Below are 26886 nucleotides of genomic sequence, written 5' to 3' on the forward strand. Positions count from 1 at the left end.
TTTTCCCCCCTTTTTTTGTATTATTTTGGTATTATCCAGTGTCGCTGAGCTCTATTAAAAGTGCTCTGCTTTTTTTTCCTGGTCTCAAATCGTCTCTTTGAAATTAGTCGGTTGAACTGAAATTGAATTTTTCTATTTAGTTTGGTTTTCAGTTAATCTTCTTTTATACTGCCGCACGATTCCATGAAAATAAGTCTGGATTTGGGAACGATTTTTGATTGAATAGTTTTATTTATAGGTATTTTCTCACAAAATTGTGCACCGGAATTATAGAGAAAATGGATCATCAGTTTCAGTTCAAGAGTTTGTTTTTGTGTTAAGAAGGAGTAGAAAAGTATAAGTAATCAGGAAAAGTAGTAAAAGAAAACTGGGTAATGGTACTTTCACACCTATTGGCATCCTGGCTAACCCTATTTGTTTCCTTTGTTTGCTTTGGGTCTGAGGATGGAGTTATAGATAGGAGATAGATGATGTCTAAGGCCCACATTTCTGCGCAAGGAAGGATTGTCTTTCCTAACAAAAATAGCGTATTTAACTCCCCTCTCAAACCGTTTCTTTTCTTTGGCTCAGATCTGAACCTCACTATCTTCAAAGGAGTGGTTAGTGGCTTTGAGATGGAGATGTACGGCAAGGAATCAGGAAAAAGTAATATCATCGATACGTACGTAATGGAATATTGTAAAAGAGGTATATTTTTTGCGATTGTGATTAGATTTGCAATGTGGAAACTATATATAGATTCGATATATAGTCAGATTCTGTTCTAAATTTGAGGAGCATTAACATTTGAGAAAAGACTAAAACATGGACTGATAAACTGATACAAGAATCCCAATCATTTTCTAACTACAAGTAGATAATTTTCAATAAAACAAAATGATATGTTCTTTAAAGAGGACGTTTTATAATCTAAATAATTTCAGCCTTTGTGGTTTGGATAATTGCTATAACTCAGATTGTGATTTATTTTTGATAGTATTTTACCAGGAGATGTTTCAGGCATGGTCCGCCAGGAGGAGGCGTTGAAGAAGATGTCTCTCAGGTGGACTGGGAACACCTTGGGGTCCCACCGGAGGAGCTGGAGATGTGTCTAGGCTGAGGGAAGTCTCGGAGTCCCTGCTTAGACCGGTGTCCCCGTGACCCGACCCCGGATAAGCGGAAGAAAATGGATGGATAGTATTTTATCTGCATTTCTTCCACATATTAAAGGTTCTATATTACGCAAAATTGACTCTTGTGAGCTTTAAGCAAGTTATAATGCTGTTATCTCCTCAAAAACATATCAGGAGTTGCGTTTTGGTTTCATTCACACACATTTAAGGAACTTTTTATTATAATTCTGTCTATCTTCAAAGCTCAAAATGCTCTGTTCCTCCTTGTGATGTCATGAAGCTACTTTTTACCTTTTGTTCAGCAGAGATTAAAACAGAGGCCTGAAATTATCCAAATGATTTTAGTGAAGGTGTATGGAGTTTCAAAACACAGTAGAGCACTTCCTGTATTACCACATGACATCACAAGGTGGAATTGAGTCTAAATATACAGTTTTTGTGTGTTAAACATGTGTGAATGAAACAAAACACAACTCCAGGTCTGTTTGTGATGAGGAAACATTATAACATGGATCAGAAAACACCGTAATATTGGCCCTTTAACAAAAACATGAACTTTTTATACCCTTTGCCCATAAAGAGAAGGTGCTGATCTGTGTTACTACATCAGCGTTTTTGCACAGTGTGAGCCAACTTTAGGTGACTGTCATTGTACGGTATAGGCCCCTGCCTCAGATCCAATTTAAACCTGTGAAAACCTTAACAGAATCATAATTCAGTAGACTTAAGCTCGAAGTGAGGAAAGAAGATTAAGTGTGACCCTGGCTTTAACTTTTTTTTGTCAAATTTAACCCACTAATTTAAATATGTGGAAGAAGTCAGACAAGGTGTGAAGGTATTTTTAAACTTCACCTTTGTATTCTGTTCTCTCTGTGTCAAATGAGGAGCCTTAAAGTTAAACTCACCGAATTTATAAAGTGCTAATGCAACAAATTCTTTCACTTCTTTCACAGTGCGGCATGTAAAACCCAAGACACATCAAAATATTTATAAAAGATTACAGCAAGTCAAAGCTTAAGTTGTTCATTTTTTGGACAGAGAGGAAAAATGTAAACCTAAATGTTCCAGAGCATGTTCATTTGAAGCTGTTAAAGGGCCACTATTACACTTTTTTCTGATCTGTTATAATGTTGTTTCCTCATCACAAACAGACCTGGAGTTGTGTTTTGTTTCATTCACACATGTTTAACACACAAACCTTGAATATTTATGAGTTCCAAACACTCTGTTCCACCTTGTGATGTCATGTGGTAATACAGGAAGTGCTCCACTGTGCTTTTAAACTCCACACACCTTCACTAGAATCACTTGGATAATTTCAGCTCTGGAATTGCCAATCTCTACTGAACTAAAGGTAAAAGGAGCTGTTAACTTGAAAACTAGCACCACATGACATCACAAGGTGGAACAGAGCATTTTGAGCTTTGGAGATGTAGACAGACTAATAATAAAGGGTTACTCAGACATGTGTGAATGAAACAAAACACAACTCCAGGTATATTATTTTAATTTGATTTGATTTATTTTTATTTATTTTATTAAATTTAAATATTTTGTATTTATTTTATTTGTATTTATTTTCTTCTTATTTATGTTTATTTATTTATTTTATTTTTTTTATTTGTTTAATATTTCTATTTTTTATATTTTTTTTTATTTTTTTTTTATTTTTTTTAATTTATTTTAAATTGTATTTATTTATTTTTATTTGTTTATTTATTTGTTTATTTTTTGAGGACTTAACAGTATTATAACACGACTTAAAGCTCACAAGAGTAAATTTTGCATAATATAGAACCTTAAAGTTATAATTTAGAACCAATTGTAGGTCAGAATAATGAATTGATTTGTTAAAGGTGCACTATGTACTCTTGGTTGGAGGTTCACCACCTGCTTTGCTCGTAATATTCCACAGTATGACATTAAACTCACTTATACTACCTTGCACTGATTCACTTAATGTTTACAGTGCTGAATATTTCTTGAAAAAAAAAATCATTTTTACTGCGAAAGGGATTACTTCTCCATAGATCTGATCTGTAATTTGGCTTGATGGTGTTGTATATGTTAAACGTCACACTGTGGAACATTCCAGCATTACATTCTCCATGAAGAAGCAGGTGGCAAACCCTTCAGAATAGTTACATGCAACTTTAAATGTAAAACCCCATTGTGGCTGTAAGTGCTTCTGGGCGCAGCTCTATTTCGGACGGGGCAGAGCGTCAGGCTTTGACCTTCTCTGTTTGCATCCTGGAAGACTCTTGCTAAACTTACCCCTGTGAGTTTGCCCCGTACAGGAATAGCGTCGCAGAGAGGCGGTGGAGACGGGGTTAGCTCATGTGGTGCTGGTCAGAGCAGTGAAACAGGCCGTGGTGATGACAGCAGTGGTGATGGGGACACTCAGTCACTCACCTCCTGTGGTTTTACTGTGGGAAAAACACAACCTATTCAGGGACTACTGCAAAACTATCATAAAGAGACTGCTGCCATTCTCATAATTCATGCACAAGAAGTATTTTTGTATTGCTTTTTTCACCATTTGTCAGTTTTGTCGTGTTTTTGCTGATTTTATTTCAGAAAAAGAAGAACTTAAAGGTGAAAAGAATAAGAAGAACTGTTCCACATTGGCGTTAAACATACTGTATCTTGCATTTATTTAATTACACATCGTTGTTTTGCGATGGAAAAACTAGCACAACATGACATCACAAGGTGGAACAGAGCATTTTGGGCTTTGGAGATGTAGACAGACTAATAATAAAGGATTACTTAGAAATGTGTGAATGAAACAAAACACAACTCCAGGTTTTTATTTTATTTTTTATTTGTTTTATTTTATTTTACCTTTTTTACTTTTTCATTATTTTTATGTATTTTTATTTTATTTTTATTATTATTTTATTTCTATTTAATTTTTATTTGTATTTATTTTTTTTTTTTTTTTTTTTTTTTTTTTTTTTTTGCGATGGAAACACGTACTTTTTCCTGAGATTGTGAACACCTCTCTACAGATCTGACCGTGTAGCTTGGCCTGGTGGCGTTAGCTGCTTATCTCTATAGAGCAGGGTTCTCAAACTTGCGGCCCGGGGGCCAATTGCGGCCCGCAAGAGGATATTTTGTGGCCCACAGGACAATATTTAGTTTAATGTTAGTGTGGCGTCAAGGTTCCACTAAATCAGTAAACCCCAAACACATGTCACTCGCGCTGTGTACTCCCGTCGCAAAAGATTCAACAAATATACATAAAATCCACAAGAATTGGCACATTTCCTTCAGTATGTTGAAAACCACAATAATGTTTGAGAAGATTTTAACAAAGCTTTTTTTGTGGAATACCTGATAAGCCCAGCCCCACCCAGACTCTGCCTCCTGCGGCCCCCAGATAATTTGAGTTTGAGACCCCTGCTATAGAGGTTAGAATCAGAATAGAGAAATTATTCACTTGCTGTAGCTCCAATAATCCAATAAAAACATAAAATTTCCACACAAAAAAAGAGGTAAATTCAAATATTTTCAGTGAAATGAGGAACATAGTTAAGGTAAAAGTCATATTTACATAGCACTTTTACAACTTAAGGTATTGAAACTGCTTTACATCAAGGAAGCAGTCAGACTCTAGGGGCGAGGTGGCTTAAGTGTCTTGCTCAAGGACACAACGGTTCATTTTTCGCCACCGACTGAGCTACTGCCGCCCGGGGAAAAGGATGATCAGTGTGACGGAGCTCCTGTAGCGTTCTGTGGCACAAACATTCTCTCACTAAACAATCTCCTCAGGCTGTCCCGTGTGCTGCACAGGGGGGCGCAGAGTCTCCCAAAAACTGTCCATCTCCCCCAGGATAATCACACAAACACAGATTTATTTTTACTTCAAGCTCAATAACTAATTTCCTCTAACATCTGTAAAGCCGAGTGTATCCTAATACTTCACATTAAACAATACACCTGTTTAACCCAAGCCATCCCGACCCCAGATACCGACGTCTCTTGGAAAACTCCGATGAAGCTGGTCGTCGTTGCACCTCGTCTCACTTTTTCCTGCCTGTGATCACAAAAGTATGCGATGGCAGCAGCCCTGGCGACAGTGGCTGTTCCCAGTCTCACCACACCTCCCACTGTTTTCATCATCAGTCCGGGAGCTCCATGTTAATAACACTTTCCTGGCTGCATTGTCCACTCACTCCACACTCTCTTTGTCTCTCTTTCTCTCTCTCACACACTCACACACACACACATATAGTCCATAAACACGCCCTCTCCCTGGGCTGTATTCGTCCAATTGCACGCCGTCTGTATTGGATCCTCCGAGCCTATTTCATGCTTGTTGCTGTGAAACTGAGAGTGTCTGGTGCTGACGAGCAGAGAGGGGACCAGGCCAAGGGTATCGTCTGTGCTCGCGCTGTAATTGGGCCGCATTGTCCCCGTCTGTCTCGTCCAAAGCCGTCTGCGCTGCTGGACTTTAAAGTGGCACTATGTAATCATGTGAGGATATGGACAAGTTTGTCACTAAACACAAGAGAGAGGATCATTCACTGCAGTTCCAGACTCAGCTGCAGGATTTGCCCCTTTGGACGTCTTACCACAGACAGTTGTAAAGTCGATGGTAATGCAGAACCCGCCAGTAAAGATGTCTGTTATAGAATAAAAGGAGAGGCAAAACAAACACTTTTAGTACTGTGCTGGGTTTACTTCAAAAATCACATAATCTCAGTCTCATCTTTACTTTCGTCAGTTTTTCAGTTCAGTTCTGGTCAGTGGTGGATGAAGTACTCAGTTTTGTTAAAGAAAATCATAAAAAAAAACCTCAAATAAAAGTAAAGTATCACCTAAAAAAATCTACTTAAGTAAACGTATTTAAGTACCTGTTTAAAAATGTACCTTAAGAGTAAAAAGTAAAAGTAACAAATTAACAACACTTGTGTGAAATAAAGTGTAAATGTAGTGATGTGTTAAAAATGATGCATATTTTCGGTAACAGAAACAATATGAATCAATGGCTTATTTTTTCTCGTGAATTTTGTGTATTTATTTGTATTTGCTCAAAACCAAAGCTTGAACTCGAAAACTTTAGTCTGGGTGTTAACATGAACATAGTAAAAAATAACTCCTCAAATCATCTGAAAAATACTTTTTACTTTTTCAGTCTAGATTTTAAAAAATGTAGTGTAGTAGAAAGTAAAAAGTATCCACTGTAAAATCTACTTAAGTCAAGTACAGATACCGAAAACTTTTACTTAAGTAGAGTACTTTACTACTTTTACTTTGTTACTTTCCACCACTGGTTCCGGTAGTAATGAGGATAATACGATATGTGAGGGTTAAAGGGGGAGCAGTTTCTTTGGATAATAATCAGCGATAATAAATTGTAATTTCAGTTCTTATGTAAAGTTAAGAGCTGCTTTTATAACTTACAATGAGGACAGGCTCAAACGTGGACAATAACAGTATCAAACTGCAGTGTGGAGACTTCTACGCACTGAGCTTTTAAGCCAAATACAGTCAGCATAATATAAGAAATGGGAATGAAAGTTTAATGGTATTTTACAGTAGTCTCACAGTAGGAGAAGGAGCCGTGTGGACGCAGAGTATAAGTGAGTGTTCAGGGGAGCTGAGGTCACAGCTGCTCAGCTGTCTGTCTGGGCTATTTTCAACAGTAGCACACATCAGCGCTTCTGTGCCAATGCCTCCACCAAGTCCACACCTCGTGTCCTCACAATCACAAACTGTGTACACAACATGACCAAAGGACTGTCACGAGGGACCTTGACCCGGCGCTGTCCCTGTGCTGATGTTTTCCTTTTTGTTCAAGTAACATTCCCCCAAAGCAGTATTCACCTTAACATGATGTGATGAAATATGATAGAGTTTGTGAAAAGAAGTGGATCTGTAAGATCTGTGCAATGTGCAGCCTACAGGGTACACACACACACACACACCCCCACACACACACCCACACCCACACAAGCTTCACACACACAAGCCTCATACACACAAACCTCATACACACAAGCCTCACACACACAAGCCTCATACACACAAACCTCACACACCTGTGAAGTGCACAGTCATGGGCTCTGAACAATGAAATGGCCGTTACAGGGTCGTTTACCTGAAGTCATGGTCTGCTCGTTCAGTGGCCAAAGACATAACACCAACTTGTAATATCTGGAGGTCAAATCTACTGAATGTTTCAGTTCAGGTTGCATTAACTGTCTTGAGAGAAAAAAAATACCTTGGAATAGAATGGAACAGAAGTGATACTGAAAAGACTGAGAGAGACAGTGTTCTCCCAGCCCAGCACTTCAACACTTTCTTTTCACTATAGCCTCGTCTATAACTTATAGCTGTGAGAGATGACTTTGTCTCCGCATTCTGCTCGTCAGTTATCATCAGAATCACTGGAGTTAGTGAGACATGAACCTTCAGGGACATTGTGACAGTGTTGTCCATTCCATTCCAGTCTAGTCTAGTCTTGTTCTGCTTCTGTTGTAGGGAGCATTATACTCTCTGATGTGGGCCGAGATAACGGGGACTCTGCCACTCAGATGACAGATATTCCACCAGAGAAGTTACAGAGTGCACCTTGAGTATAGCAGTGATATAAAGAAGCTTTAGGCGATTATAAAACAACAGGGAATAGAATGTAGAATGTAGAGTCATTTGTGCATGGCCAGCATTGATCAAAGCCCGCTCCTGTCTTCTCCCGGACTCTCCATCACGGCGCTGTTTGGCATGCACCGGGCGGCCCTCTCGCTCATGTCGCAGAGACGGATGAGCCGCTGTGAATGTTCCATGGCTCCCTTGGGTGCCATTCCACCTTTCCAACTCTGTCAGTGGCCTCCCCTGTACCATCTATATCACTATGGGCCGTTGGACACACACACACGCGCTGGCACAATCGCTGCGTCACAACCCCATTTGAATTCCCAACATCGCTAAGCATTAATGAGTATGGAAATGAGTTTGGCCATATGTCTATAAAGTGTTCGGGGCTACCCAGTCAAAGGATGGATATGCAGGTGGTCATTGATTTGCAGGGATGTTGTCGGCACAGACCTGTTGGCCTCGCTAATAAGACTGAAGGGAAATCCATCTGTGACGTGACGGGAGGCGACATACACCAGACATAGACGGCTTGTACGCATACCGCAGAGGATTAAGATTATAGTGCTGGGACTCCAAACATCTGAATCTGTGGGGACAACAAAAAGACATCAAGGTTTAGATTGAGAACAAGAGTCACATGGTTTAGTGTGAGTTTGTACATTGCACATTTCACTTGGAGACACTGTGGGATGTTTAAAGGCGCAGCTCCTAATGTTTACTTTATTGTCCGGAAAATACGGTAGTTCAGTGTTTCATGTTTCTAAGACATTAAGTCGCACTTTTTTCATAGTTTGGGGTGTGACTTATACTCAGATACAATTTATATGGGAAATATATGATTTTTTCTTCATTATAATGCATTTTTTGGCTGGTGTGACTCCAGAGTGATTTATACTCAACTTATACTCCAGAGCGATTTATACTCCAGAGCGATTTATACTCCAGAGTGATTTATACTCCAGAGTGATTTATACTCGACTTATACTCCAGAGCGATTTATACTCCAGAGTGATTTATACTCCAGAGTGATTTATACTCCAGTGCGATTTATACTCCGGAACGACTTATACTCCGGAAGGACTTATACTCCAGAGAGATTTATACTCCAGTGTGACTTATAATGGACTTATACTCCAGAGCGACTTATACTCCAGTGCAATTTATTCTCCAGAGCGAAAATACGGTACATAAAGGGCCCATATTACCCTATTTTTTTATCTGTGTTATGATTTTGTTTCCTTATCACAAACTGTTTCATTCACACATGTTCAACACACAAACCCTGCATATTTAGGCTGAGCTCTTCTCTCAAACTGAAAACACTCCACCTTGTGATGTCATCATGTGGTAATACAGGAAGTGCTCCACTGTGTTTTTAAACTCCACACACCTTCACAAGAATCATCTGGATTATTTCAACCCTGGAATTGCCAAACTACTGAACTAAAGGTAAATGTAGCTCTTGAAAACTACCACTTCATGACATCAAAAGGTGGAACAGAACATTTTGAGCTTTGGAGATGTCGAGATCTCAGTCTGTCCTGCCTTTTTTTGTGCTGCTTTCCCCCCTCCCTTCTGTTTCAGAGTCTAGAGCTGGGCGGAGATTCTGGCTCCTCCCATTCACACCTGCAACCCATCTCGTTAATCAAGCTGCACCTGGGGAGGACAATGGGACCCAGGACCTGACACTTAGCGCTAGATCGTCCTCGTATCCACAGTGATCCCGCCCCCTGGACCCGCTCAGCTCCTCTGTCTCCAACCCAGCTCTCCACAACCGGTACGAACCTCACACCTCACGCTTACCTCAACCGTCTGATCCTTCATTTTCAAACATTGTTAAACTGTTCCCGAGTTCTTTATCTTTTGTCCCGCTGTCAGTCGTTACAGATGTAGACAGACTAATAATAAAGAGTTACTCAAACAGAATGAAACAAAACACAACTACAGATCTGTTTTTGAGGAAGAACAACATTATAATATGACTTAAAGCTCACAAAAGTAAATTCTGTGTGATATAGGATCTTTAATATTAACCTGTCAGCCATTTTAACTTATTCCTCACTTTCCTAGCACATACAATCCTAATTATTCACTGTGCTGAGTTTATAAGTGCGTTTTACAGTAGTCCTAACAACAACTAGCATGCTAACATAGTTCACAGGCGATAAAAAAGCTTTAAATCAGATTCTAATAGCGCACATTGGCTTCATTTTGACCCTCAGAGCTGCATACCTTTAAGAGGCCAGACAAATTACAGTACAGCCCTACTTTATTACATGAAAAATATCCAGTGTAGCCCCTTTTAAAACCAGGTTAAAACATGTTTAAAAGCGAATGGGAGCTCGAAACAAATCCAGAAACAAGGTGAGAGCGACAGAGTGCAGTTCTCTTATAATTTATTGACCATAAACAAAGGGGAAAAATCGCTTTACTTCCTCAAACTTGTTATTATGCTGTATAGTTAAGTGCTGAGAATCAGTGGAAACAGGGCTGTACACTTGCTGCTAATTGTATCGTACAGCATATTACAATTCCCGCTCCAGCTTATCCAAAACAGACCTCTTATTTATATGGGTTTTTTGGTGGCCTGCTCTAAATCACACTCACTATGGCAGAGACTGTACCCATCTGGCTATGGCGCCGTTTCATTCCCGCACCAACCTCATCCAATTACTCCATTCATTTGGCGGCCTGCTGTTCTCATCCAGATATTTCACCTTCTCTATTTGTCACGTGTCCGGGTATGAGACAAATGAAGCGCTCCCCTCGTCTGCCTCTTGCCGTGAAATCTCATAAAGTCAGGTGACGACATGACAGCGCCGGAGCGTTCACATGACCTCCACGAGAACCTCCACGAAAACCTCCACGAGAACCTCCATGTCTGTCCTATAATTAATAAAATTTAACTTGACATGATTTTGAATGTCAACTTGACTTAAATGTTTTTGTAAAATTCACAAACTGTGCATTTCTAGAAGTGAATCCAGAACCTTCTCGTTTCGTACATGGGTCTTAACCACCGTGCCACCGTGTCAGCAATACAAAAAAAACAAAAAAAATCCAGCGATCAAGACAAATGAGCACGTTAATGAAATCCTACTCAAAGATGGATGGACCGTGCTATTGCTTTAGGTCTGAGGGCCGTCATTTAGCTCGCCCTGACCTCCACATGGACCTCCTTGTCCAAACATGAAATTGTAAATGGTCGCACAGTCACATGTTTTCTCCGCACTAACCGAAGCTTTATTTAGTTTTATGTGGCTTGTGTGCGATGTGTGCCACTTCATTCAGGTTGGCGGTTGTTTTCTTCCAGGCTGGTTCTGGAAACAGTGGGAGGCCACATCTCTGCGGTTCTCAGCCCCCTATGATGACTCCTTCATTATTTTCCCACTGCCACTTTAGAATATGCACACATTCCGGGGGCATTCCTGGGCCCTCCCCTTTACAGAAGCACTTTATCGCATTACTCCTACTCACATTTGTCCAATTTGTTTTTAATGAGCGGGACACTGGAATGTATTGAGTTGTGATCACCGCACAGAAAACACAGAAATGACAAAAGGAAAAAAGGTATTTCAGGCATTTCAACAGATTCAACAATGGTTTTTGGAGGTCTCTTTGTTTATATAATATATCTATTGTACTTAGGGTTAAGGTTGTTACACAGTGTGCTGCTTTTGGTTTACCTCTGAAGGTAGAAAAGCACTATACAAATGAGAACATTTATAAAAGTCACATCGTGCACCTTTAATGAGCGTACAATGTTTTAATGTAAAAAAAACAGTTTATTGTGATTGGTTTCAGCCTGTGTTTCACTAATAGGGAAATATAATTTAGATGAATGGCAGCGTCAGTGCTCGCCTCGTATGGTGTTGTAAAGCTGACGGTAAAACAAATCTTGCTTGTAAACCTGTCGCCACACAAATGTTCTGTCTTCGGTTATGTTTCAAATGAAGCTATAATGCCCTGAGTACGCTTCCTGCGGCTCACACAGGAAAAATGCTGAGGCAGAGCTTTTGTGGGGAAAGTTGTTGCACTTCAGGTGTCCTACACCAGCCTGTGATACAGTTATGGTGTGTGATTACAGAGAGACTAGACTGCACTGTGATATTTGTGCAAGCTAATGTAACTATTCACCTATTTTCATCACAAAGGGTCTAATGTCACTGTGGGTTCATTTATGTGTACAAATCTGATACCTAGAATAATCAGATAATCCATTAATTCAATCAGATTTTTGGTGTGTGTTTCATGTACAAAACCAATCCGTTCATCAAACACATCTGGTGACGTGTCAGTTAATCAATGACTGTTGTATTTGGACGACGAAGTGCAATGAATTTTCTCTTTGAATTTTGTCTGCTACATTTGTTTTTCATTTGTTGAATAATTTCCCTTGACAAAAACTGCAACAGCCAGAACGAAATCACATTACTCACATCAGATCTTATAACTATTAACATGACATTTCGATAGTCTGATCGCTGACGTGCATGAAAACTGTATAAAGAAGTGGACTAAGTGAGTGTGACGTCACCCAGAGCATGTGGCTCCAGTCAAATGAAGCTGTTCGAGGCTGGAGGTTACAGGGGCGAATTTCAAGCTCCATATTTGGAATTTCGACCACAAATATCATGGCAACCAAAGAGCCAATCAGGAGCAAGGCTGTCGAAGGAAGCGCCCCATGCTCACTTCCTGTTTAGAACGTGACAGCTAGCAGGTTAGCTATGTCCATCCATAAATACAGATATACAAAAGTGCACAATTAGTATAGTGACTCCAGTCGATGTTGACATTTAAATTTTTGTCATATTCTCCCAGTTACCAACCTGACTGAGTTACACCGACTTTGTTGATTTCTGAGCTCACATATCCCCCGAGAGACTTAAACCTTCACCACCTTTTCAATTCTAGTCTTTAAAGTACAAAAACACGCTCATTTTGGTCGCTAACACTGTACTGACGTAACCGTATTGCACATGAGCACACAGACGCAGAGTAGCTCTCCACAGGGGGCGTGCTCCTCCACCGCCGCTCCCGTTAACAAAAATAACCACTGACTTCCAGCAGTCGGACCGCATTGGCCAGCGGCTCTACAGTATATTTGTGTAATTATATCCTTCCTCTCTCTCCCATATCCCAAACTCTCCTTCCCAGAAATTCCATTTGTTTTGCCTTTATTGTACAAACCGGTGCTGTACTGTCAAACTCCTGCCATCCATCAACATTTTTCATCCCTTATCTAGTCTCAAAAGCCCCAGTCCTTCCTTCTTGGCCCTCTCCTGCAATTTCTCCAGCACAATGCTATCTGTCTACCCTTTGCGCTTGGCATCGAAATGTCTCCTTCTCGTGTCATTGGCTGTCTGGGGCGACAGGGGAGGGCTCCGAACGTGCCGAGATATGCAGATGGATGTGTTTGCTCAAACCGACTCTGTGTGATCAAGGAAAGATGCAGCGCTGCAAAATGCCAAAGGGACACGAATAAATTAGAGCTACCAGTTAGAGATGGAGTTTTTTTTGCTGAAGCAGAGGTGTGTATACAGTGACAATTTGAAGAGACTTTAAAATACAATCTATCCTGCCAAGTCCTTGCCGTTCCAACAAAATTAAACTCCCATTGTTGTTACTCTTTCAGGTTTAGATTTGCCTGAAATATAAATTTGACATAAACTCAAGTGAGCCTAAGTTTGATGGATTCAAGTGAAAAAACTCCATTATTGTCCACAAATGTACTTCTGAACCAGCGCTGTACAAGGTGAATGTTACACAAAAACACAAGTTCAAGGACAAGTTATGGATTTTCAAGTCAAAAGTAAAAGTAAAACTAAAACCCGCCCAAACTACAGGATCATTTGCCAGATTTAGGACCCGATTTGCTTCTCCGTGACTTCGGGGAGGCGTGACCCAATTTACGATCTTCATATGTGATTTTTAAGCCACGGCGCTCGAGGAATAAAACATCAGGGGCAGAAGAAGTGACAGACCCAGAGGTGGAAGATACAACCTACAAATGGAAAAGTACTTGAAAGGCGACTTTATTTCTCACCTTTCTCCATATTATCCATTAGAACGTGTCCTCTGCAAATAATGACCCCCAATCCACAAAACAGCACTATTTAATCCAGTTTGAAGTGTTCTTTAAAAGTAAAAAAGGTAAAAGTAGTTCCTCACGTGTCTGTTTACATCCACACAGCGAGGATCAGGGCGAAGCTGCTACAGATTAGCTATAGTGACTTCCTGTGTCATTTATCTCCAGCCTTTTGTGCATTAAAAGCATTTATCTGAACCTCTGCACCACATTTCATAAATAATAATGGCAGTTTTGATTTGCATCTAAAGCAGAAGTGCAACGCTTTGATCTTTGGAACAGTTTAGAGTCTCAAAGCGAGTCGTTTTATTCTGCACGGGAAACAGATTTAGCTTGTGGTGCACAGTCTCTTCGCTGCCATATCCCGCTGAGGTCTTTGTGCTGAAGAGATTTTAAATTGTATTCAATTTTCTTTGTGTCTGTGGTCTGCGCTTTTTGTTGCAGGTTTAAAAATGGTTTAAGTCTGAAAAATCCTGGAGTGTGTGGTGGGCTTAAGTCGGCTTCTTTTTAGGTTAGGTAATAAGTTCACAAATGCAAAGTCCATAGGTATAAAATTGAATGTTGTTGTCAATGTCAAGTCAAACTTCACGCATTTGGTTGCTTCGGTTTTCAAAAAGTAATCTAGTAATCTAAGTAATCTGTCTAAATACTTCAATTCCAAGTTTTTTAACTCAAAAGACAAATGCGCAAGACATATATAAGTGTTAATAATGGTTAATAATCAAAGATAAGCTGAGGTGTGAGTTTAAAGTTGAAAGTCCTGAGACACCAAATATGATCCATCAAAACAATTTCTCAACTTCATGTCAATTTATTTGGTCTAAGTGTTCAAAATTAGCCCAGTGACTCCCTCTGTCCCTCCATCCCTCAAGAGCATTCAAAGCTAATAGCCGACTTAAAAGCCCAGGAGTCTGCCAAATTGATGCTATCGCCGTATCCAGGATGAGACTGGTTTTAGCACGAGGACGCGATGATCTCTCGGCTCAGACTGATTACATCTGTTGAAAAAGCACATTACTATTTACGTAGAAACCCCAGTGAGGCTGAGCAGCCGGCACGCTAAGCTAACCAAACCAACCTGCCACACTGACGCCGCATCTCTGCACGTGTAAGGAGAGACGGTTCTCATGTGATCCCGAGACTCGTATCAGATCTGGATGTACAATGCTTTCTCAGTTGCCTCGCCATTCACTCCGTACGCTGCTCGTGGGATTACTGCGATGATGGTTTCTGTTACGACTTCAGATGGAGAAATCATTCTGTCACATCTGCTTACGCTGTTGCAAATAAAATAAGTCTAAAATTTAGTGTAGTTCATAATATTAAGCTATAAATCACAATATTGGGCCTGCAGGGATCTAACCGCTTAAGAAAAGTAGCTAAGACTCAACAACTTTTTACCGAGGAGCTGTAGCTGGATCTGATTTTTACTGTCTTAAAACTGTGAAAAAGTAAATTTATTCCTCATCTTGTGAATTGTGAGCGTCCTAACTATTCATCGCAATGAGTTTGGTCTTTTTTCACAACCCTCAGAGGTCAAAGCGAACAACGTCTAGCATTCTAACGTGCACTTTCTGATTACAGGTGAATAAAATGATTTTGAATTAGATGCAAAAAGCTTTCCTGGAAAATCTAAAATGATACCTCTCTTTTTTTTTTATACAGAGTGATATCAGTCTGGTGTCGACGTCTTCCTGGTCAAACGTCATCGTCCAATCAGATCAGGGTTTTTTTTCAGTGACACGTGTGAAACGAAGGAGCTCATTGGTCACCTATGATTTACAAATAAAATCAAACTTACCTCACTTCAGGTAACAGTTTGGTGCTTCGTCCATTGTTTTTCAGCCTTCTGTGATATTTTTTTCCTTTTATTTCTTTATTTTTTATGATACAGACGGACCGTGCGTGTCTCTGATTGGCTAATTCACCTGTCAATCAAACCCAGACTCACCGTTAACCAGACTCACATCTTCTAAGTACTGAAGAAGTGTTTATTTTGGATCTGACGTGAGCAGAAATGCCGCAGCTGATTCATTTTAACCTCAAGATCTGCTTATACAATCTATCTGTAGTGGAACAAATTTTGCTTAAATACATTTGGAGACAATAAAAGCTTATCTTATCTTATTTTATCTTGTTTTGCGTGGGAAAAATCTGCTATAGGGCCTTTAAACTATGAAACACAATATAGGAAGTACAGTGAGATGTAACCATAAAGAAAAGTGTAGCAAAGACTGTACAACATTTGCTTAAACATTTACATTTTCTACAAACTCGGATCCGTGTTCTTAAAATAACTCTTACAGTGACATTTCTACTGGAAACCTCTTCATTCCCTGAAAAAGCCCCCCGCATAATGAGAGCATATGTTTTCTGACAGTGGCTGAGTTGTACAGTCTCTCACCCTCTGCTCCCATTCTCCAACCCTGGTCTCCCTCACTTCCCTCCGCATCCTGCTCCTCATTAGAAAAACTCTTTCATGGTCAGGGCCAATAAAACTTCAATAGGAGCCAACCTGAAGCAAACATGGCTGTTCTGTAGCTTTAGCGCGCGTTAATTACACCATCCCCGAGTGCCAGACGGAGCAGGGGCCGGTGACCTATGGCTACACGCGGGACACGCTCAGACATATAAACCTGCCTTATAACACGCGCACCTATGTCCAGAACTGTCTCCCACGTGCACGGGACAGGGGCGAGCACGTTCTTTCCCATAAAGCGCCCTCGCAACATGGCTGACGTTTTAACATGCACCAACACTCTCCGAGGCCAGCGGACTTATTAACCTCTGCCTGCGTTCCCACTTGCTCATGGCGACAGAAAATTGGATGTTTTGAGCGGTTTGAGGTGTTCAAAGATATAATTTGGTTTGGAGCAATCTGAAAATATTGTCTATGGAATGGTGCGTGTTAATTAAGCCAGATTTGACTTAAATGTGATGAAAACCTAAATCTGTGATGAGTTCATCAGGAGAGTTTCCTCCTCACACCTGTCCCTGTGGCCTCTTCCTCTCTGACCATCTCACACACACCAGCTTTATACTTAGACAAGGGACTGAAATGCCAATGTTTTAGTCTTAAGATGATCACCTGAGCCTCTGTTGCCCAAATATTACGGATGCCTGAGAAACAAAAGATAAAGTTCACATGGATAATGTTCACGAGAACGAGGAGCGGCATGTTTTGGTAAATGGTCACATTTTTATATAAAGCTTTTCCACGTTTAAGGCACCAAAAGTGCTGTACATCAAGGAACCTCTCACCCGTTCACACACCAGTGTATGGAAACACACAGGACCCCCAGTGTCTGCATACACTGGTGTGTAAATGTGTCTTGCCCAAGGACACAATGACAGCAGTGGGAGCTGGAATCGCACTGCAAACCTCCATTGACGTCTATATCGAGAGTGGAATTCGAACTGCCAACCTTCAGATCAGTGGCCACTTCAGGCATAACATAGATCCAGATCTAGTGTTGGCAACAAAATAAACACGGAAATCATCATCAGAGATGAATCAACAAGATCAACATGTCACAAGAATGAACTTCAAATACAACAGCAACTGAACACAACTGAACACATCTGAACACATCTGAACACAACTGAGCACAACTGAGCACAACTGAGCACAACTGAGCACAACTGAGCACATCTGAACACAACTGAGCACAACTGAACACAACTGAGCACAACTGAACACAACTGAGCACAACTGAACAAATCTGAACACAACTGAACACAACTGAACACAACTGAACACAACTGAGCACAACTGAACACAACTGAGCACAACTGAACACAACTGAGCACAACTGAACACATCTGAACACTTTTAGGCTTGATCATTTCTCATTACATAAAGGTGTTTAAAGGGTTTAGTCACTTGCTGACGTGTGAGATGCACTTCTCATATATATATATATATGTATATATATATGTGTGTGTGTGTGTGTGTGTGTGTATATATATATATATATATATATATATATATATATATTTATATTTATATATTATATAAATAGGACATGACCGCACTGCCGTCATGAGGTGGAACAAAACTAATTAAAGAGCAGCGTTTCCTGGTTTATTCACACACTGTCTGACTTCATAGAATAATTGGGAGGTGGAAAAGTAACGCTGCTGCTGCTGCTGTGGATGTTGTTTTGTCTTTTTGTTCTTTGTTGGTTTGTTTTACAAGGTGGTGGGTTATTTTAAGCTTGTTTATTCCCAACAAGTCACTGCAGTGTGTGCGGTAGACTCTTCCTCAGAGTAAGGTGGCTTAATCAAAAGTGGTGCAAAAAAATCCTATTGGACTTTTGAGATTGATTTCTCAGTTTCATGTCTATAAAGGTATTGTAACATTATTATAAAACTACTCTTGAACCTATTTCTAAGCCTAACCAGCGATCCTGATTCGTTCCAAATCATGCACCCAAAGTAATAGCACATATATGGTTTTTGAATCCGCTGAACTGGGTGACCCTCTGCTCTCATACAGCATTAGTTCTGGACATACTGCTGCCACAGGCCGTGACAAGGAGCTTGACTGTCGGAATCGGATGCTGGGAACTGGAAAACACTGATCCTATTAGAAGTAATGAGGAAACTGAGGCATTTCAGGAATGTTTTACAAAGAGATTTAAACCAGGGAACTACAGGTTTAGAGCAAAATCCATGTGTTTTGAGCTAAGCAGTTTTATGTGCTGATTTATGAGAACAGAGCTGATCTCCTGCAACAAATATGAGTTTGGCTTGAGAAAGATATCAGCCTGTCAGAAATCTCAATCTTCCGATCCCTCCAGTAGTATTTTTAAATAAAATCATGTTTCACTTTTTCTGCTCTATCCTGGTTCAGTTTGCAGTAAAAATACAGTGTGATTGTGTTTATTGGTCTGTTGTCACTGTTGTGTTTGATAAGGGTCTAAGCTCCTGTGTGTCAAACTGTGGCCCGTGAGCTCTTTCAGGTTCATGCTCCGGTGTCTGCATGTCTCCACTGGTGAGGATAAATGTGTGAATAGGTGAGTGGTTCCTTGATGTAAAGCATCGAGTCCTTTGAAATTAGAAAGAGCTGTATAAATGTGAGTAATTTCCATGGTCCAAATTGACTGAGAGAAATATTTCAATATCACAGACACAGACTCATTCAGAGCAAAACAAATTCATGTCTGGACTCGGTCAGTTTCATTAAATATAACGTTTCATGTTTTTGTTTCTTGGGACTAAAGGATACATTATATACTCAAATCACACACAGAACTTTGATACTATCTCAGGTCTTATTATGTCATCTGAATAATCACACTATTCTGCTTCAGTGCTTTGTCAACACACATTTTGACACTGAGCTGAATCAACTTGCTGCTGCCAACATTTCCATGACACATTTTTTTTTTTTTTTTTTTGTAAAGCTCACATTCTTTGGCAGCCCTGTCCAAGTTTAAGTCCTTGGCCAAACAGTACCTGCACAAGTATAATAGAGGCATTCAGCACCTGACAGGTAAACTCGGAAGAACAGGCGCGCACGGACTTGTGGAACGTCCATAATTGCGCCCTGAAGAGTGACGCTGTGGCTGCGGTTGCGCGGGGAGTGGGCTCATCCCCGGTCACCTGTGGACGTGAGGGGGCGGGGCACAGCTCATCAGCGACACCTGGCTCGGGGGAGACAAATATGTGACTGTAAAAGTGGATAATCTGTCAAACTTGTACCTAGAGATGTTAAAAAAAAAAAAAAAAAAGAAGGGATAAAGACACCAGCAGCTTTACGCAGCTTTACGCACACACTCTCTCTGTCTCTCCCTCCTCCTCCTTCTCCTCCTCCTCCTCCTCCTCCTCCTGCCCGCCTTGTCAGTCCGCTCTGTGGCAGCTCTGGCATTGCATCGCTCCAAACGGGACACACAGTAGCAGGCAGCAGCAGCAGCGTGAGTCCGCACGTCACTGAGCCGGGTTGGTACAGGCGCGCTTGGTCAGTCCGACAGTCAGACACCAGCAGCAGCAGCAGCAGTTCCATGCGCCTTTTCGGTTTCTACAGCTCCAAAGCGGTCATTTAGCTGCGTGTTTGCCCTTTCTGTCGTAGGTGAAGGCGTACAGAGGAATTTATAACCCCCCAGGAGCTTCATTGGACTGTGAATCTCCGCGCAGGACTCACCGCTCCGGGTTTGGAGGAAGAAGGTTGGACGCGTTTTCGTTGACGCGGCTGTTGATCCTGGGACTCTTGTTTGATTATTTTTATTTATTTTTTTTGCATTTGCACTTGTCTCGCTAAAACAAACAGACTCGTGATGGATTCCTACATCGTGGCATTGTTTTTGGCACTGTCTTCAGTAACGACAGCGGTCCTCGGGGAGAAAGGCACCAGCAAAGCGCGGAGTTGTTCGGATATCAGACAGTTTTACAGCGGGAAAGGCTTCTCTCTGGAGGGAGTGCCACAGTCTGAAATATCAGGTAAACCTCCATTTATGTATTATTAACATCAATTCCATCTTTATATCATTAATTAATCCCAAACTGCGTTGTAATCCCACATTTAAACCAAGAATCCTTCGCCGTGTGGCTTCCCTGAGAGCACCGCACCTGCAGCAGCACAATTTATTGAATGAAACTCTTGTGTTGACACTTATATAAGACTGCGTCCTGCTTGAGTTCTGAAACTTTTTGGCACTGGCGTGTAAATGGCTCTTAAACTGCAGCTTGAAGGCTTTTCCTCACATCTAAAAGCACGAACGTTCACTTGTGTCAGCGCTTCTCAAACTGTGGTGTAAGGTCTACCACAGGTGCGCAGGCGTGTGTCTGCTACAGGTCTAGTCCAGGGGGTTTAAGTCCTGCTTTAGTTTCATGTGTTTTCCACTTTTTGCCCCTTGTTTCAGTCTTAATGATGATGTATACTTGCATTAGAGCTTTGTCTGAACACTCATTTCAGTGTCAGGATTAAACAGACACAGATTTAGCTTGGTACAGTCCATTATTGCAGTTAAACCAGTTGTTTTTTGTGTGTGTCTGATTATATAAAAGTACACTAGAGACAATACTTGAGTCTGGACTGATCATGCGCTTGCAGCTGGTGTATTCTCTGCTGAAAACGTTTTGTTGGTCACTTGACTCTGCTGTAATCTCACAAATATGATGTGTGCGGCGTGTCACTGATGCTCCGATGCCACATTCTCAAACCTCTCTGCTCTGGAATCACTTGATTACATGTGTGCCTTCCTAGGAATTCAGCCCCAGCAGAGTCCACAGACCAATGGCTCTTCGCTTGTTTACTTACAGTGTGCAAGCATGGACAAAGCAGGAGGCTGTACCTAGAATTTGTGCGAGAATTCATGTGAAATATCTCATAAAAGACAGCTGTGTGAACGTGTGGAGCTTAAAAAAGTGTCAAAAGTGCCATCTAAGTGTAGTACTGTGGATGTCACGTACCTCTCATCATTGATACTTCATCCTTCCCTGAGCTATGAACCTACTTACATAATCCCTCATCAGTAAATACGTGCAGTACGACGAGGAACAGAAAGAAATCCGGACCATTTTTGATTCCACACTTGCTCCTATAGGGGGCATTACACCCTCCAAATGTTTCTGTCCATTACCTGCCGTTGTTGTGTTAAATATGACTTGTTAGTATTAGGCATGAGACTTATGGAAGAGGTTACACAAGTTGCTTTCACAGAAGTTTACTGCAGTCAGGAGAGCCTCTTCCAAGCAGTAAAAACGTCCAAACTTTCCTATAAATAACAGTGGCGCAGCCTGGTTAGCCCTGGCCAAGTCTTTTCAGGACCTTAACCTCAGACTGTCTTTAACATTCACCTGAAGGGTCTTTTTTCGAGCGGAATGAAAGTACAAACTGCCGTGTTCCGGTCCGAACGGCACTGAAGCGGCCCGCACCCGGCCCGTCCCCTGCCTCGTAATCACCGGTACTTAAAGGGGACATTAAGACGCACTGTAAAAATGTCCCGCAGGTCCATCTGAGTGATTATGCTGATCGGAGATGAGACTTGGGCGGGGCGGTAATGTGATGAAACTGTTAGTGCGTGTCATCCAGCCGTAGATCATAAAGCAGTCAGCGCCAAGTCGTAACTGGTCACTTCTAATTGAATTGATTGACAGCACCGAATAAATCATCCCACTGAATTAATGCCAGACCGGGACCTCTTTGAAATCCCCTTTTGGGTCCAAACGCCGGTAATCCATAATGCTTTAAAGAGCAAATCTGTCTTGTCAAGACACCGGCCCGTTCCTCTTGTTTCAATCAATGACGCGGAGCTTACTTAAGCCCGGGGTCAATGCATCCTTTGTGAGGGAGAAAATACTCGTGTGAAACGGCTACTAGATTTGTTGCGAAGGTAAGTGTAGCAGAGATGGGCACGGGCTTGTTACGCTGTCACTATTTCCCCGCCTGCTCATCTGTGCTTTGGAGCATAAACAATGTGGCATATGAAACACCTCCCCTCGCCGAATATGAGGGCTTTAATTTACACCTTGAGTTATGAGCGGGCCCAATGTTGCGAATGGCATTTGGACAAGGACGTTTCCTGTTGTGGGAGAGGCGTGATCAGCCTAATGCATCGACGGGGTCTAACTGAAGGTCACACACACACTCTTCCCCCAATTCAGTGTGTGTGGGACCCCCCGTTCTGCAGCCCCTTCCACAGTAAAATTATATTAATATGTTTGAGTTACACCTCCTCATTACCAGCACTTTGTATTTATGAGACAGTTTGCTGGCACCGATTTCTACACTACACACCCCTCTGAGATCATATCAATCCATTATCAAAACCATCAGCTACTCTTCCCTACAACTGTCTCCTAACTCAGTGTCATGAACGCATTGTGGGCTTATCTTTGTTTTTCTACAAACCTTGAAGGAGCTGTATCGTTATCTTAACTTACTGCTAAAGCTAATCAGCCTGCTAAACAATGTCACATGACTGAGTGTTTTTACGTCATCCTCTGGTACACACATGATCTGCCTGGAGGTGGGAGGCGTTGGAGAGTCAGTAATGTCACAGTTTATTGTGGAGATGTGCAAACCTGTATCATCATAATAATAATGCATTTGTCTTATACAGCCATTTTTCCAGACACTCAGTCACTTTCACACAATTTCGTGCATTATTCATTTACTCCTCACTCAGTGATGGTGACCTGGTACCACTGAGGCTACAGCTGCCCTGGGGCAGACTGATGGAGGTGAGGCCTGACGTCTTGGATAAGGACAACACGTTGGTTGTCACTGGCGCCCCACTGTGGCACCTGGAATTCTCAGTGGTCTCCCATCTGCCTCGGCTCAGTTCAGTTCAGATTATGTTAATTTTAGGGCAACTAATCGCAACTAATTGATTGAGATAATTTTAAATTCATTTAGTAATCAAATAATCATTAACTGGTCGATAAACTTACTCAAAACATGCCATGAGCCGACAGAAGAGGTTTTATGACTCAAACAGAGCAGTAATTACATTAAAACAACGTGAGAATTTGGTACACTTTGTGTTTTAGATGAAACAGTCTGGTTTCAAAGGTCGTCATCTAGACAGTGTTTGAACTCAAGATTCTGCTTTTCAGAAGTCATTTTCATGTCTGTGGCATCACTTCAGTTTTATCTGTGTAAAATTTGGGGGGGAAAATCCCATTTTCCAGATATTTTTTGTTCTAAACAACTAATCCATTAATCAAATGAATAATCTCCACATTAATCAATTACCAAAATAATCATTAGTTGTAGCCCTAGTTCAATTAGAGAGAGATGATGATTTTGAAAGCCGCCACCAAGAAACACTGTGTTTGAATCTTCAGCGACAGGAAGAGTCAGGTGAGGGATTACAGTATTTCTGAGTATTTGTTTGACGGTAGAAGGTCGAGAAGTTCAGTGACACTAACATGATATTACTGTTTCTTATTGACTCAATGGCTCAAGATTAATGTCCAACCTCATATTTTAGAGAAATAAACTGAAGAGTGTCTTTCAAGGACCGTTGAGGGAATGAGCTCTCGTACCAGAGGAGACATGACGAATGACGCATGGCAAACCATAAAACCGACTAATAGTCGTCTTTCTGTCAACATTTACCAAAAAGATAGATTTGTACAAGACTCATGTGTTTCCCGGTTTACTCCTCGTCTGCTCCTCCCATTACAGCCTCATGACTTATCGTTTTTGGGGCAATAGTTGTCTCATCTCTTTCTCGAAGAGTCTCACATTTGCCTTTTTGTTTTCTGACAGTTGGTGAATGGAGATGCTGCATGTCATGTTTTGCAGAAGTTATAAATCAGAAATGATGATTTTGTTAAACTAATTTGATCATAATCTTTAACATCATTTTGTGACTAAGACTATATAATTTTGTGATGTCTGCTGTTCAACATTCATTTAATACATTTGTTTCTTATTTGAAGTTCATGGAGCTAAACTGTTGCATTCCTGACTGTAGGATCTGTGTAACTCTGAGCCCAGCGCCGGCGTTCCTCTGCTCTCTGTTGTTGTTGATTGCCGGTTGCTACAGGCTCTCTGCTGTGAAGTGTCATCCCTAACCAGTGTTTGGCTAATGATACAGTGGGAATGGTGCTCTCCAGGCAGGAACTGCTGTTGTCGACTACACAGCGGCTTGTGGCTGGAAATCTGGGCTGTCACAGGATGCTGGCTGCCTGTGAAATGTGTGTGAAGATTGTGCACTTCATATATTCTGGATGCATCTTTTGAAGCTCAACAGTCTAGTGAAAGTCTGTGGGCAGTGGTGTACTTCATAATACTATGATGGTTATAGTCCATTCACGTCCACTGCAATTTTACATTTAATTTCTGCGTACCCTGCCAGGATTCCAGCTAAGTGGGGTTTGTTCGAGGATTTGAGAGCAGGAAATGGCAACCATAGCAACGAGTTTGATTTAAAATGTTGACGAAGAAGTACATATTTAAACATTTTCTTATTCCACCTTCTCCGGGAGGCTCCAGCCAATCAGAGCGCTCGCTTAACCCAGTCAGCACTGCAATTATGACAGTTTACAAATGGGTCTGTTGAAAAAACTTGTCAAACATTCCCAAAGTACAGTAGCGTAGTTGTTTGGAGTCCTGCACACAGCCTTGTAATACTGACCTGATATTTGGTCTATTATATCTGTATTTGTTATTGTTTGTTTGTATAAAAGCGATATCCAGCTGCGGTGATAAATAAAGTTACCTACCTACTTACCTCATTCTAATTAAATGAACTACAAATTCTCACAAAGGCTGCGATGGTTCTTATTGGTCAATCAGGGTTTTAAAAGCATTCACCCTGTTGCATCCTCACACGGCCGCACAGATCAGCCCGAGTGCCCCGTCTCGCTGTGGGCTCGCCGGCCCAACAATCCGCTGAAGTCAGTAAGAATGCTCCTGAAGCATTAAGCCATAATGGAGTCCAGAGAGCATGAAACCAACCACAGTCTGTTTGATGTGCAGCAGAGAGAGAGATGGAGAGAGACGGAGAGACAGACAGAGAGACAGAGAGAGAGGGAGGTCAGCCATGCCCTCGGTCAATCCTGTAATGACACAATACAGGAAGAAACCAAAATAAACCAAAATATAAATTATCCCAAAAAGGAAACAGTGAGTCTTCTGCTGTTTTAAAAGCATCTGGTGCATTTCCATATTTAATTGCTTTCATATACAGATCTGGAGAAGGCAGGAACAATGTGTGAGGCAGCTCATCCAGAGGCATGTATTTGATCTGGGGCTGTGTAGATCATTTTGATAGTCTCTACAGGGTGCTGATCACTTCGGAGGGTCTGGCAGAAGTGGAATGACACAAATATGCAAAAGCGTGCGTGCCCCTCGTGTGCGTCTGCAGACTGACACAAAACGATTACGATTTTAAAGTGGAATATGGTTTGGATTTGAGCAGATAAGGGCAGGGTGAATGCATCTGTGTGTGAATGGTGCCTTGAATAAAATGGATGGATGTAGAGTGCTTTGAGTGCTGAGAGGAGGTATAAAAATGCTATATAAATATGACCAATGCCATTTACCATTTTATTACGTCGTCTTTTTTTCTATTTTCATGCGTGATGCTCAACTGGGACCGTAAAAAGACACCGTACCCGCATTTAACACAACAATTTATCGGTTTAATCACTATTAAAATAATCGTTAATAATCATATTATGACTCTAAAACACAAACTAAAAGACCTTGTAACAAAGGCGTCGGTGTTATTAAACCAAAATGTCACAGCAGAATAAACAATTTGTTATTTTCATCAGTAGAAAACTTTATTCAGAATATAGTGTAAGTAAAAGCTGCCTTCTGTCAGCACATTTCAACACGAATCTGGTTATAAATGTATTAAAAAAGCTCAGTGTACAATAGAAATAATCTTTCAACTTGTCAACCATTTAAAAAATAATGCTGACTAAAATAATCTGTAGTTGCGGCTCTGCTTTACACATTTTTGTTCAAGTTTTTGGCAAGAATATGCACCAGAAATCGACCGATATGTTTTTGTTTTTTTATGTTCGATGGTGATTGTTTAAAATCCAAACAAACCAATGCTGCCGATATTTTTGTAGGGCCGATTTTGAACATTTTCCCTTAATTATTCCATTTTAATTTAGTACAAACTCTACAAATTGGATAAGAGAGAAGTTCTGCAGGACCATGTCTGAAGTAAAGCGTCCAATTTAAGCTTTATATTATGTTTGCAGCCGGTTGAAACTAAATATCGGCCTCTGCTGGAGATTTATGGCTGATGACTAAAAAGGCCGATATGCTAAAAACTGCAAACAGATAAATATCGGTCCATCTCCTCCTGCGTGTGCTCGATGATGCCGTCTCTGAGTCGTATGGTCCTCTCCACAGTGCATACCAAACACATGCTGTATGCACTGAGGCCAGTCTGTCTGTCCCATGAGGCCGCGGTGCCATGTGACCTGTGTGTGCAGTCAGTCAGTCAGTGGTTCGCTTCCTCTCGCGTCCCCACGTGCGGTTTCAGAGCCTCCTCCCACGCTAAGGCCTCTGTGATGTCTGTGTGATGCTCTGGCTCGGATGTGTGTGTGTGTGTCCCAGATGCATTTCCTCTGTGCGAATTCAATAGGTCACGTTCATGTTCTACA

General features: G+C 41.2%; 1 protein-coding gene across 1 annotated transcript in view; it reads left to right on the forward strand.

Moving 5' to 3' along the window:
* Positions 1–19592: 19592 nt before the first annotated feature.
* Positions 19593–26886, forward strand: part of gpc1b (glypican 1b) — an 80933-nt gene continuing 73639 nt past the window's right edge. The window contains exon 1 of the mRNA XM_033982694.2: positions 19593–20244. Coding sequence (XP_033838585.1) covers positions 20082–20244 — 163 coding nt within the window. The 5' untranslated portion in view covers positions 19593–20081. The remainder of the gene's footprint in view (positions 20245–26886) is intronic.

This window comes from Periophthalmus magnuspinnatus, chromosome 17, assembly GCF_009829125.3.
Source record: "Periophthalmus magnuspinnatus isolate fPerMag1 chromosome 17, fPerMag1.2.pri, whole genome shotgun sequence".
NCBI lineage: Eukaryota > Metazoa > Chordata > Actinopteri > Gobiiformes > Gobiidae > Periophthalmus > Periophthalmus magnuspinnatus.